This window comes from Erythrolamprus reginae, chromosome 2 (genome assembly GCF_031021105.1).
Source record: "Erythrolamprus reginae isolate rEryReg1 chromosome 2, rEryReg1.hap1, whole genome shotgun sequence".
NCBI classification, from domain to species: Eukaryota; Metazoa; Chordata; class Lepidosauria; order Squamata; family Dipsadidae; genus Erythrolamprus; species Erythrolamprus reginae.
The window spans coordinates 11,641,835-11,655,378 of NC_091951.1; the positions used below are offsets into that span (position 1 = coordinate 11,641,835).

The following is a 13,544-nucleotide window of genomic DNA, read 5'->3' on the forward strand; positions in this document are numbered from 1 at the left end:
AACTGAGAGATTATCAAAGAAAATGGGGCCACCTGTGGTTGAGTGGAGCTGTGGTAATTAGTGAGGCTGCTATAAAGAGCAGCCTGTGGGTTTGGCCATGTGGAGGATTATCTGATCCTTGTGTTTCGTGACTGCTTTACTGACTGACTTTTTGTGTGCTGATTTTTCCCCGCTTTGAAACTAAACCAGAGCAAAGTGTGTTTCACTTTTTGAAAGAAGGACTGTGAATTGCCTCACAGCTGCAAGCTAAGTATCACAGAACTGATAAGGGACTTGTATAAATTACCAGTTTGTTTGGAGACCAGTGCTCTTTGCTATACCAAAAGAGGGCTTAGTTTAAGTGAATTTTCATTATAAAGAACATTGTTTTGAATTTTCAAACGTGTGTGTGTCTGAAATTTGTACCTGTGAATTTTTGGGAGGATTCTACCAGAGAGCCCGACAGAACAACCTCCAGTCTGGAGACCGCCCAGAGGCCACAAACGCACTCCCAGAGCCTCCACTGTGATGAAAATCAGAGCTGAGCTAAGGCAGGGGTAGGTAAAGTTGGCTCTTCTATGACATGGGGACTTCAACTCCCAGAATTCATGAGCCAATTATGCTAGCTCAGGAATTCTGGGAGTTGAAGTCAACATGTCATGGAAGAGCCAACTTTACCTACCCCTGAGCTAGGGCAATGGCTCGCGTGTTAGCAGATATGGTTCCGTGTGCCACCTGTGGCATGCGTGTCATAGGTTTGCCATCATGGTTGTAGGTCATCTAGTTCAACCCCCCGCTCTAGCAGGAGTTCTTTCTTTTTTTTAAATAGTATTTATTAGGTATTTACAAATATAAAGACAATACACTGACATAACAGATTGTTCAAAAGTGGGTACAGTCATAATTATTGGTTACATCAGACATACACCCCTCTTCCCCCCTCCCTCCCCCGGCTGCCAGACTGCAGCTGTGTTTTAGATTTATTTTCCCGGTGTTGTGTAACAGCGATGTTCTCTATCTATATGTTTATACAGTTATTTATCTCAGATTTCTTTTTCTAAGTATTGCATTTATACTATTATTGTCATAGTTATAATGATATAATCTCTAAAAAAGGAGTCAACGAACAAATAAAGTTTTACTTTTGTTTATGTTTTTTTTTCCTGATTGTAATATGTTTTTAAGTTCAGCTTTGTTTTGGTTTTTGTTTCTTGCTCATTGCAAGTTTGTCTTTTCTCTCTCCCTAACATTAATCCAGTTGTAGAAATTGGCCCAAATATCTATTTCTTGTGTTTTCTTGTTGTATTTCAGTTTTCTGGATAAAGAGTCAAATTCAGCACAGTCCAACATTTTCTTAATCAGGTCCCTATCCGTTGGTATTTCTTATTTTTTCCAATGTTGGGCTATAGTGATTCTACTCGCTGTTATAATGTGTTGAATCAAGTAATAATCTTCTTTTTTAAGTTTTGCCTCTATTATCCCTAACAGAAAGGTCTCTGGTCTAAATGGAAGGTTGATTTTTGTGATTTCATGGATCCAGTTTCTAATTTTAATCCATAGTATTTTTATTTTTTGACAAGTCCACCACATATGAAAGAAAGTTCCACTCTTGTTTGCGCATCTCCAGCAGTTTGGTTTCGTTTTGGGGAAAATTTGGGCTAGTCTTGATAGTGACATATGCCACCTGTAAAACATTTTTATAGAGTTTTCTTTATATGCTACTGATTTAGTAATTTTATAGTTCTTTTTCCAAATTGTTTCCCATTGTTCGATATAAATATTGTATCCAAAATTCCTTGCCCAGCTCGTCATTGAACTTTTCACTATTTCGGTTTCCATTTCATAGTTTATTAGATAATTATATATTTTTGTTATGAAATTCTTTTCCCCTCCTAATATTAATTTATCGAGGGTTGTATCTTTTGTCAGTATTCCTTCGTTTTTTATATCTTTTTGCCATTTAGAATATATTAGCCTATATGGCCACCAGTCAATGTTTATATTTTGTTCTGTTAATTCTTCTCTTGTTTTGATGTTGCCTTCTATATTTAATAATTGATTATAAGTTATCATCTTTTTTAAGTCTGTGACATTCGGGTGTGTGAGAGCTTCTAAACTGGGGTACCATCTGGGTATTTTTGTGAAGTGGTCTTTTTTTATTTTTAACCAAGTGGTTATTAAGGCGTCTCTAATCATGTGTGTTTTAAAGTATGATGGGATTTTTTGATGCTGGTTCCATAAAATGTTGTGCCAGCCAGAAAGCATATCATGACCTTCTAGGGCTAGTAGTCTTTCAGCTTTGATCTCAATCCAGTCTTTAATCCAGAGGAGTTTAGTTGCCTGGTAATAGATTTTGAAATCAGGTAGACCCAGACCCCCTTGTTTGGTCTTATCTTGCAACCATTTTAGTCTTATTCTGGGCCTTTTGTTGTTCCATATAAATTTAGATAAGATTTTGTTAAGTCTATTAAAAAAGTGGTTCTCTAATTTTATCGGGATGGTTTGGAAGAGGTATAGGAATTTCGGCAAAATAGACGTTTTAATCGTAGCTATTCTGCCCAGTAATGAGATTTGCAGTTTGTTTCAGTCATTTATTTGTTTTTCCGTTGCTTTCAATAATTTATCATAGTTATTTTAATAGTACTACATTTTTTTGTTAGTGAAATCCCTAGATATTTCACTGTTTTGGCAATCTTAATTTTCAAAATTTCTTCCAGGTTTTTATCTTGTTCTTTATTCATATTTTTCGTTATGATTTTAGTTTTTTGAATATTTATTTTTAGACCTGCTACTTTGCCGAAATCCTCCACCTCCTCCATTATGTGTTTCCCAGAGTTTAATGGGTCTTCTAAAATAAGTACTAAATCATCTGCATATGAACTCCTGGCCTTTGATTTTCAGCCCCCTAATTCTTACATTGGTTCTGATCTTCCTTAACATGGTTTCTGTGGCTAAAATATACAGTAGAGGGGATAATGGGCAGCCTTGGCGAACTCCTTTTGAATTTGAAATTTATCAGATAGCTCCCCATTAATTGCAATTCTTGTATATTGATTCTTGTAAATTGTCTCGATCATGGTAATAAATTTGGCGCCAAATTTCATTTGTTTTATTAATTCCGTCATAAATCCCCAATTTAGATTGTCAAATGCTTTTTGGGCGTCTAGGAAGATAAGAGCCAATTGTTTGTCCGAATGGTTTTCGTAGAATTCTAAAACGTCCAGTATTACCCTTGTATTATTTTTAATGTATCTTCCAGGTAAGAAACCGTTTTGATCAGGGTGTATCCTATTTGTTAAAATTATTTTATAGTCCACATTCAATAGGGATATAGGTCTGTAGTTTTGGATTTTGTGTTTCTCTAGTTCATTTTTAGGGATTAAGCTCGTGGTTGCTTCCATCCAAGATAAATAAACAAATAAACAAATAAACAAATAAACAAACAAATAGTGGTAGTGGACAATCCTTTAAATGTGAGCCAGTCGTGTGCAGCAGCTGCCAAAAAAGCCAACCCAGTTCTAGGCTCCATTAACAGAGGGAGAGAATCAAGATCATGTGAAGGGTTAATACCACTTTGCAAGGCCTTGGTAAGGCCACACTTGGAATACGACATTCAGTTTTGGTCGCCACAATGCAAAAAGGATGCTGAGGCTCTAGAAAGAGGGCAGAGAAGAGCGACCTTTTTCTAACACATCATTATATAATGTTAGAAAGAGATCGCCTAGCTCCTTAGAGAGTTCTTTATAAAATTCGCCGGGAATGCCATCAGGGCCTGGGGCTTTATTGTTTTTTAAATTTTTTATTGTTTCTTCCAGTTCTATTATTGTGATTTCTTTATTTAATTTTTCTCGTTCACTATCAGACAATTCTCCTGGTTCAGATTTTTTTATATAAGCCTTTTGTTCCTCTAGTGATTTTGTTTCTTTTTTATATAAGTCTTTATAGTAATTCGTGGCAATTTGTTTTTTCTTCTTCTATCGTATTATATCTATCTCCTTTGTCATCCTCTAAGGATTGGATGTATCTCTCATTTTCTTCTTTTCTAAGTTTCTAGGCTAACCATCTACCCGGTTTGTTCGCATTTTCAAAATGGCCTTGCTTAGCCCTTTTTAGTTTCCATGTTAAATCATCCTGGGTTATTAAATTAATTTGATATTTTAATTTGTCTTTTTCCTCCTTTATTTTCTCATTTGAAATATCTTGTTGCAGATCAGATTCTAATTGTTTGATTTTCTTTTGATAATCTTTCATTCTTTGATTTTTAATTTTCTTTGCTTTGACAGAGTATGAGATTGTGATCCCTCTTATGTATGCTTTTAAGGTATCCCAAAGGTTTTGTGTAGAAGTGTCTTCATTCCAGTTGTCCTTGAGAAAAAGGGTTAATTCGTTTTTTACCTGATCAGTGTACTCTTTTTCTATAAGTAGAGACTGATTAACGGACCATTTTGAAAAATCTTTTTTAGGTTCTCTTATCTTAATTGTGATTGGGTGGTGATCTGCCCAACTATTGGGTCCAATTTCCACATCCTCTATACACTTATCCATTCCCCCATGCCTGATGGCAGAGGTGGGTTTTAAGTAGCTTACGAAAGGCAAGGAGGGTGGGGGCAATTCTAATCTCTGGGGGGAGTTGGTTCCAGAGGGCTGGGGCCGCCACAGAGAAGGCTCTTCCCCTTGAACCCGCCAAGCGGCATTGTTTAGTTGACGGGACCCGGAGAAGGCCCACTCTGTGGGACCTAACTGGTCGCTGGGATTCGTGCGGCAGAAGGCGGTCCCAGAGATATTCTGGTCCGATGCCATGAAGGGCTTCATAGGTCATAACCAACACTTTGAATTGTGACCGGAAACTGATCGGCAACCAATGCAGACTGCGGAGTGTTGGTGTGACATGGGCATATTTAGGGAAGCCCTTCTTTTCATTAAACTAGCTATATCCAGTCCCTGCAACCGTTCTTCATATATTTTAGCCTCCAGTCCCCTAATCATCTTTGCTGCTCTTCTCTGCACTTTTTCTAGAATCTCAATATCCTTTTTGCAACCAAAACTGAATGCAGTATTCCAAATGTGGCCTTATCAAGGCCTTATAATCTGGTATTAACACGTCACATGATCTTGATTCTATCCCTCTGTTAATGCAGCCTAGAACTGTGTTGGCTTTTTTGGCAGCTGCTGCACACTGCTGGCTCATATTTAAATGGTTGTCTACTAGGAACTAGGACTCCCAAGATCCCTCTCACAGTTACTACTGTTGAGCAATGTACCACATATACTGTACCTGTGCATTTTGTTTTTCTTGCCTAAATGTAGAACCTTACTTTTTTCACCATTGAATTTCATTTTGTTAGATAGCGCCCATTGTTCAAGTTTGTCAAGATCCTTCTGTATTTTGCGCCTATCTTCTGGAGTGTTGGCTATTCCTGCCAGTTTGGTGTCATCTGCAAATTTGATATGTTCCCCATCTATCCACTTGTCCAAGTCATTGATGAAGATGCTGAAGAGTACTGGGCCTAAAACAGAGCCTTGGGGTACTCCACTGCATATATCCCTCCATGTAGATGTAGTTCCATTGAGCACTACATGTTGAGTGCGGTTGGTCCCATATTTTTCTAGTTTATTTAGTAGTAGGTTATGGTCCACTTTGTCAAAAGCCTTAATGAAGTCCAAGTAAACCACATTGACAGCATTCCACTAATTTTGTCATTTTTGTGGGTCATATACAGCACATGGGCTGTAATTTGAGGACCCTTGATCTGAAAGTTTAGATAAGCTGGAGGGAGGCACTCCTGAGTGAATAAGAACAGTGGGTGGGACAATTGTGGAAATGTTTGTGTTTATTCAGACAATATGTCATTCACAATTAACATTTTTTAATGTCAGCCTATGATGATAGAGATAGCTGTATAGAGCACTGGTGGGACCACATTTGGACTATTGTGTTCAGTTCTGGAGACCTCACCTACAAAAAGATATTGATAAAATTGAACAGGTCCAAAGACAGGCTACAAAAATGGTGGAAGGTCCTAAGCATAAAACTTATCAGGAAAGATTTAATGAACTCAATCTGTATAGTCTGGAGGAAAGAAGGGAAAGGGAGGACATTTGAAACATTTAAATATGTTCAAGGGTTAAATAAAAGTTCAGGAGGGAAGTGTTTTTAATAGGAAAGTGAACACGTCTCTTCAACACTCTGCAGCCTGCACTGGCTGTTGATCAGTTTCCGGTCACAATTCAAAGTGTTGATTATGACCTATAAAGCCTTACATGGCATCGGACCAGAATACCTCCGGGACCGCCTTCTGACACACGAATCCCAGCGGCCAATTAGGTCCTGCAGAATTGGCCTTCTCCAGGTCCCGTCAACTAAACAATGTCGTCTGGTGGGACCCAGGGGAAGAGCCTTCTCTGTGGCGGCCCTGGCTCTCTGGAATCAACACCCCCCGGTGATTAGAACTGCCCCCACCCTCCTCGCCTTTCGTAAATTATTGAAAACTCGTTTTTGCAGCTAGGCTTGGGGAAATATCTTCCAAATATCCAAATATCTTCAAGTTGCCAAGGTTGGGGAACACTGCCCTGGAAAATAGTGAGACCCCCTCTTCTCTGTGGTAACCCCTCAAATACCTGTATACTGCTATCATGTCCCCTCTGGCCCTCCTTTCTGCTAAACTATCCATGTCCAGTTCCAGCAACCTCTCTTCGTACGTCTTGGCTTCCAGTCCCTTTATCATTTTAGTTGTTCTCTTCTGTACTTTCTCTAAAGTTTCAATGCCCTTTTTGTAGTCGGGTGACCTAAATTGAATGCAGTATTCTAGGTGTGGCCTGACTAGGGCATTGTAAAGATACAAGTCACAAAGTTACAGTCATATAGTCATTTGTGGGAGGAAATGGGTGATAGGAACAATGAGAAGATTAATAGTAGTGCAGCCTTAGTAAATAGTTTGACAGTGTTGAGGGAATTATTTGTTTAGCAGAGTTATAGCGTTCAGAAAAAAACTGTACTTGTTGTCTTGGTGTGCAGTGCTCTATAGCAGTGATTTTCAACCTTTTTTGAGCTGCGGCACATTTTTTACATATACAAAATCATGAGGCACATTGAACGGAGGGGAGTGGGGGGGCTAAAAAAAGTTTGGACAAAAAAATTCTCTCTCTCTCTTCCTCCCTTTCACCCTATTTCTCTCCCTTCCTTCTTCTCTCTCCATCCCTCTTTCTCTCTTCCTTCCTTCCTCTTTTTTGCTCTTTCTATCTCTCCCTCCTTCCCTGCCTCTTTCTCTCTCTCTTGCTTTCTTTCTCTCTTGCTTTCTTTCTCTTTCTCTCTCTTGCTTTCTTTCTCTCTTGCTTTCTTTCTCTTTCTCTCTTGCTTTCTTTCTCTCTTGCTTTCTTTCTCTCTTGCTTTCTCTCTCTCTCTTTCTCTCTTGCTTTCTTTCTCTCTCTTTCTCTCTCTTGCTTTCTTTCTCTCTCTTTTTCTCTCGCTGAGCTTCGTGGCACACCTGACTGTCTCGTGGCACACTAATGTGCCACGGCACACTGGTTGAAAAACATTGCTCTATAGTATTGTTTTGAGGGTAGGATTGGAAACAATTAATGTCCAGAATGCGAGTGATCAGTAAATATTTTCATTTTTTTGACTCTTGCAGTATACACGTTTGTCTCTTTGTTTAGTCAAGTACGTATTGGTGGTATACAAAGATATAATAATATTTATATACATGATACTAGTAAGAGAGAAACATTAGGACACGCGACAGAAGGGACGCTGGTGCACTTATGCATGCCCCTTACTGATCTCTTAGGAATCAGGAGAGGTCAACAGTGGACAGTCTAAGGGTAAAATTTTGGGGGTTAGGTGATTGTTACATCCCAGCAACAGCTGGGTGTCCCTGGGCGTTTCCTTACTCCAGCTGGAAAATGGGGATTGGTCAGATGAACCTGGCAGTAGGAGATATAAATAGCTGCCAGAGATGACCTCTGCCTTCTTCGTACCAATTTGTATTTGTATTTGTATTTATTAGATTTGTATGCTGTCCCTCTCCGAAGATTCGTGTGCCAGAAGGCAGTGCCGGAGATTGCCGCCAAAGGAGCCGCTGCTGCCGCCACCACCACAGAAGGTGCCACCGCTTCTTCAATGAATTCAGCTGAGTTTAATGAGACCCTTCCTGCATGCTGGAAGCAGGGTAGATTTGGGGTCTTTCATTATTTGGGGTCTTTATTTCATAAAGCCCTACATGGCACTGGACTTACAGAACCACCTTCTGCCACATACATCCCAGCGGCTGATTAGGTCCCACAGAGTTGGCCTTCTCCAGGTCCCGTCGACCAGACAATGTCATTTGGCGGGGTCTAGGGGAAGAGCCTTCTCTGTGGCGGCCCCGGTCCTCTGGAATCAGCTCCCTCCGGAGATTCAAACTTCCCCCACTCTCCTTGCCTTCCGCAAGAGCCTTAAGATCTATCTATGTTGCCAGGTATGGGATAACTAGTATATCCCCCCTTCTGACCATTAAAAGTTATGTGTGGTTATGATTATGTAGTATCGATTATTTTTAAGATAATGGGTTTTAGTTACAGGTTTAATTATTAGATTTGTATCTGTATTTTTTATTGTTGTGAGCCACCCCGACTCTTTGGAGAGGGGTGGCATACAAATCTAATAAATTATTATTATTATTATTATTATTGCTTTTATCATTGAATCAGTAACATTTTTTATACTATTATTGAGGAACATAGGGGAAAAGAATATACTTGTTGCTAATTGTGGGATCAAAACATTTCAAACTGAATTTTGTAGAAAATAGTTTGTAATAAGTAGCTTGCATAACCTTCTTAATGGGCTTTTGCTGATTACCGTATAGAGATTAGAGGTTAAAGATGAGTTTTTAGAAATGGGTTTATAGAGAATGGGGTGAGGAATAGGATGAAGGTTTTACTTTAAGAAAGATGAATAAATTGTTAATCTTCATTATACTCACTGGGGTCCTCTCTACTCCGCTGAAATGAAACTAATTCTTCTGCTTATGTTTACCTTTAATTGATTGAAGAATTCTACTTGTGGTATTCACTTTTTCTCCTTTGCTGACAGAACAAGAGATGCAAACAAAACAGCCGAATTGAGGCAGCCAGACCCACCGGTCAGACCTGAAACGCCGGAACACTAAATGGTGGGAGTGTTCGGCGTCGGAGGGCCAGACAGGTGAGGGGGCTGCATGGAGAAGCTGAGCTGGCCGCCGATGAGGAGAAGGAGAAGGAGGTCTGCGAGAAGGTGAGGAAGCCAAGGAGGAGAATATTATGAACACCAACGGACTATACTGTGGTTGCGTGGAGGCTCTGGATACCGCTGGGATCACGGAGGACTGGAAATGTTAATTGAGGGACTGGAGACTTGGAAATATTGCAAGAGTAGAAGAACAAAGGCGTCTGTGGACCCAGAGAAAAGACCTGAGAGTGCCGGCCGGTGGCAGTGGCCGGCACCAAAGACCCTGGAGAACAATATGCCAGGACCTCTTCCTGAACACCAAATCTCTTTTCCAGAACTCACTTTTTAGAACTGTTGTATTGGTGACTTCATGGATAACTGATCTTAATTATTTCCTATATTTTAGCACTTTATAATTTTAACATTTTTAAAATAATTAATATGTTATTCTATTAAGATCTTAAGAGTAACCTAGAGTAATTGGTGTTCTAGTATTACAGTAATTTGATGAGAATACTGTAATGCTCTCTACATAGGGCTACCTATGAAAAGTGTTTGGAAATTTCAGATTGTGCAGAATGCAGCTGCGAGAGCAATCATGGGCTTCCCTAAATATGCCAATGTCACATCAACACTCCGCAGTCTGCGTTGGTTGTCGATCAGTTTCCGGTCACAATTCAAAGTGTTGGTTATGAACTATAAAGCCCTTCATGGCATCGGACCAGAATATCTCTGGGACCGCCTTCTGCCGCACGGTATCCCAGCGACCGGTTAGGTCCCACAGAATTGGCCTTCTCCGGGTCCTGTCAACTAAACAATGTCGTTTGGCGGGCCCCAGGGGAAGAGCCTTATCTGTGATGGCCCCAACCCTCTGGAATCAACTCCCCCCAGAGATCAGAATTGCCCCCACCCTCCTCGCCTTTCGTAAGCTCCTCAAAACCCACCTCTGTCATCAGGCATGGGGGAACTGAGATATTCCCTTCCCCCTAGGCCTATACAATTTATGCATGGTGTGTTTGCGTGTATGTTTGGGTTTTTTTAAATAAGGGTTTTTAAAATTATTTTAAATATTAGATTTGTTACATGTTGTTTCATTATTGTTGTTAGCCGCCCTGAGTGGCATACAAATCTAATAAACAAATAAACAAATAAACAAATAAATATCTTTTTTATCTTTGTGTTGGTTTTATCTGTTTAATGTAATCTTTGATAAAACTATTACTAAAAGAAGTATGCATTCTAAGATTTGTGTCATTAAAATAGTTGATACATTTTAATTGATTATTGCACAATTAATTGACCTTAGACGGGCTACAAGAATGGTGGAAGGTCTTAAGTATAAAACGTATCAGGAAAGACTTAATGAACTCAATCTGTATAGTCTGGAGGACAGAAGGAAAAGGGGGGACATGATCGAAACATTTAAATATGTTAAAGGTTCAGGAGGGAAGTGTTTTTAATAGGAAAGTGAACACAAGAACAAGGGGACACAATCTGAAATTAGTTGGGGGAAAGATCAAAGGCAACATGAGAAAATATTATTTTACTGAAAGAGTAGTAGATCCTTGGAACAAACTTCCAGCAGACGTGGTTGTTAAATCCACAGTAACTGAATTTAAACATGCCAGGAAGAGGGAGATTATGATCCCGCTATATAGAGCGCTGGTGAGACCACATTTGGAATACTGTGTTCAGTTCTGGAGACCTCACCTACAAAAAGATATTGACAAAATTGAACGGGTCCAAAGACGGGCTACAAGAATGGTGGAAGGTCTTAAGCATAAAACGTATCAGGAAAGACTTAATGAACTCAATCTGTATAGTCTGGAGGACAGAAGGAAAAGGGGGGACATGATCGAAACATTTAAATATGTCAAAGGGTTAAATAAGGTTCAGGAGGGAAGTGTTTTTAATAGGAAAGTGAACGCAAGAACAAGGGGACACAATCTGAAGTTAGTTGGGGGAAAGATCAAAAGCAACATGAGAAAATATTATTTTACTGAAAGAGTAGTAGATCCTTGGAACAAACTTCCAGCAGACGTGGTTGGTAAATCCACAGTAACTGAATTTAAACATGCCTGGGATAAACATACAGTGATCCCCCGCTCGTTGCGAGGGTTCCGTTCCAGGACCCCCCGCAACGAGCGGGTTTTCGCGAAGTAGCGCTGCGGAAGTAAAAACACCATCTGTGCATGTGCAGATGGTGTTTTTAACTTCCGCAGCGCTAGCGAGGAGCCGAAGATTGGGGGGCGGCGCGGCTGTTTTAAAACGTCGCCGCCAACATGGGGGGCTCGCTAGCACCCCCCCGAACCCCCAACCCGGCGGGGATGTTTTAAAACACCCGCGCGGCTTTCCAATGAGTCCCGAAGACAAACGCGGAAGTTTGCCGTTTGTCTTCGGGACTCATTGGAAAGCTCCGATCGTTTTAAAACAGTTGCGCCGTTCTCCGCTGACTCCTGGCGAACTTCCCCGCTTTAGGAGTCAGCGGAGAACGGCGCGCCTGCTTGGCTTCGCTCGCCGCTGCAGCCAACGCGCGCTACAATCTTCCGGGCCAGCCAGGCTCAGCGGATCAAGCCCGGCTCCTCTCGGCCCAGCATCCCGGGCCAAGCGGCTGCCTTCCGTCACTGAGCCTGGCTCGCCCGGAAGATCGTAGCGCGCATTGGCTGCAGCGGCGGCGACATTGCTGCCGGCTTGGCTTCGCTCGCCGCTGCAGCCAACACGCGCTACGATCTTCCGGGCGAGCCAGGCTCAGTGACGGAAGGCAGCCGCTTGGCCCGGGATGCTGGGCCGAGAGGAGCCGGGCTTGATCCGCTGAGCCTGGCTCGCCTGGAAGATCGTAGCGCGCGTTGGCTGCAGCGGCGGCGACATTGCTGCCGGCTTGGCTTCGCTCGCCGCTGCAGCCAACGCGCGCTACGATCTTCCGGGCGAGCCAGGCTCAGTGACGGAAGGCAACCGCTTGGCCCGGGATGCTGGGCCGAGAGGAGCCGCGCTTGATCCGCTGAGCCTGGCTGGCCCGGAAGATCGTAGCGCGCGTTGGCTGCAGCGGCGAGCGAAGCCAAGCCGGCAGCAATGTCGCCGCCGCTGCAGCCAATGCGCGCTACGATCTTCCGGGCCAGCCAGGCTCAGCGGATCAAGCCCGGCTCCTCTTGGCCCAGCATCCCGGGCCAAGCGGCTGCCTTCCGTCACTGAGCCTGGCTCGCACGGAAGATCGTAGTGCGCGTTGGCTGCAGCGGCGGCGACATTGCTGCCGGCTTGGCTTCGCTCGCCGCTGCAGCCAACGCGCGCTACGATCTTCCGGGCGAGCCAGGCTCAGTGACGGAAGGCAGCCGCTTGGCCCAGGATGCTGGGCCAAGAGGAGCCGGGCTTGAAGATCGCAGCACGCGTTGGCTGCGGTGGCGAGGGCTTGCGATGGAGGGTGGAGGAAGCGGCCATGGGAGGGCGAACTGCCTCAGGGAGGAGGATCGGGCGGGACCAGGTGGGGGCTGGAATTTCTCCGTTGGGAAGAAGCGGCCAGGGCGAAGGGTGGGCGAGCGGCGAAGGGCGGGCGAGCGGGTGCTGGGGAGGGCTTCTCGCCCTCCCGCCAGCAAGAGGGGGAGCGAAGGGCGTGGGCGGGCGAAGGGCGGGCGAGCGGCAGCGAGGAGTTTGCGTGGGCGGTGGGGAAACTCCTCGCTGATGCCAGCAAGAGGGGGAAGACCCAGGGAAGCCGCCCAGCAGCTGATCTGCCGGGCGCCATCTACGCATGCGTGCCCATAGAAAAAAAGGGCACGCATGCATAGATGGTGTTTTGACTTCCGGGTTGAAAAATCGCGAATTACCCTGTTCGCAATGGTCGGGGACGCAATAACCGGGGGATCACTGTATATCCATTGTAAGATAAAATACAGGAAATAGTATAAGGGCAGACTAGATGGACCATGAGGTCTTTTTCTGCCGTCAGTCTTCTATGTTTCTATATTTGATAACAATGGAACATGAAATGAATTGCAGCCAGGCTGCTATCTCCTTAACAATTGCATAAGCTTGCCAACATTGTTTGCTGAAAAGAAAGGATCTTGTTTTCTTCTTACCGGAGTTGCTTCCTATTTGAGAGGATGGAAATAGGAGGGATTTTAGCCTCTTTGTTGCTCAGAGACTGCAGATTCACTTTGAGTGGTAGTTGGAGGAAGTAACAGTTAATTGGGGAGGAGCAAGAACCGGGATGGCAGCCATTTTGCTTCTAGGTCCAGATGTTTCTCTAGCATCACCAGCTGACCTTCTGGAAAATGGCTACTTGGTTTTGGATTGGTGGTGGCAGCAATAGATAGAGGATGCTTTTCCCTCAAATCCATATTCAGATTTCGGTTTGGTAGATATTTTCGTATCATCTATTTTTTTAAAA

At 43.0% G+C, this 13,544-nt stretch overlaps 1 protein-coding gene across 1 annotated transcript in view; it reads left to right on the plus strand.

Annotated features, from left to right (window-relative positions):
- LOC139159714 (uncharacterized) overlaps positions 1-10,327 on the plus strand; it is a 45,146-nt gene extending 34,819 nt beyond the window's left edge. Inside the window, exons 9-10 of the mRNA XM_070737056.1 lie at positions 7,986-8,081; positions 9,053-10,327. Of these exons, the coding sequence (XP_070593157.1) occupies positions 7,986-8,081; positions 9,053-9,084 (128 nt within the window). The 3' untranslated portion in view covers positions 9,085-10,327. The remainder of the gene's footprint in view (positions 1-7,985; positions 8,082-9,052) is intronic.
- Positions 10,328-13,544: the final 3,217 nt, after the last annotated feature.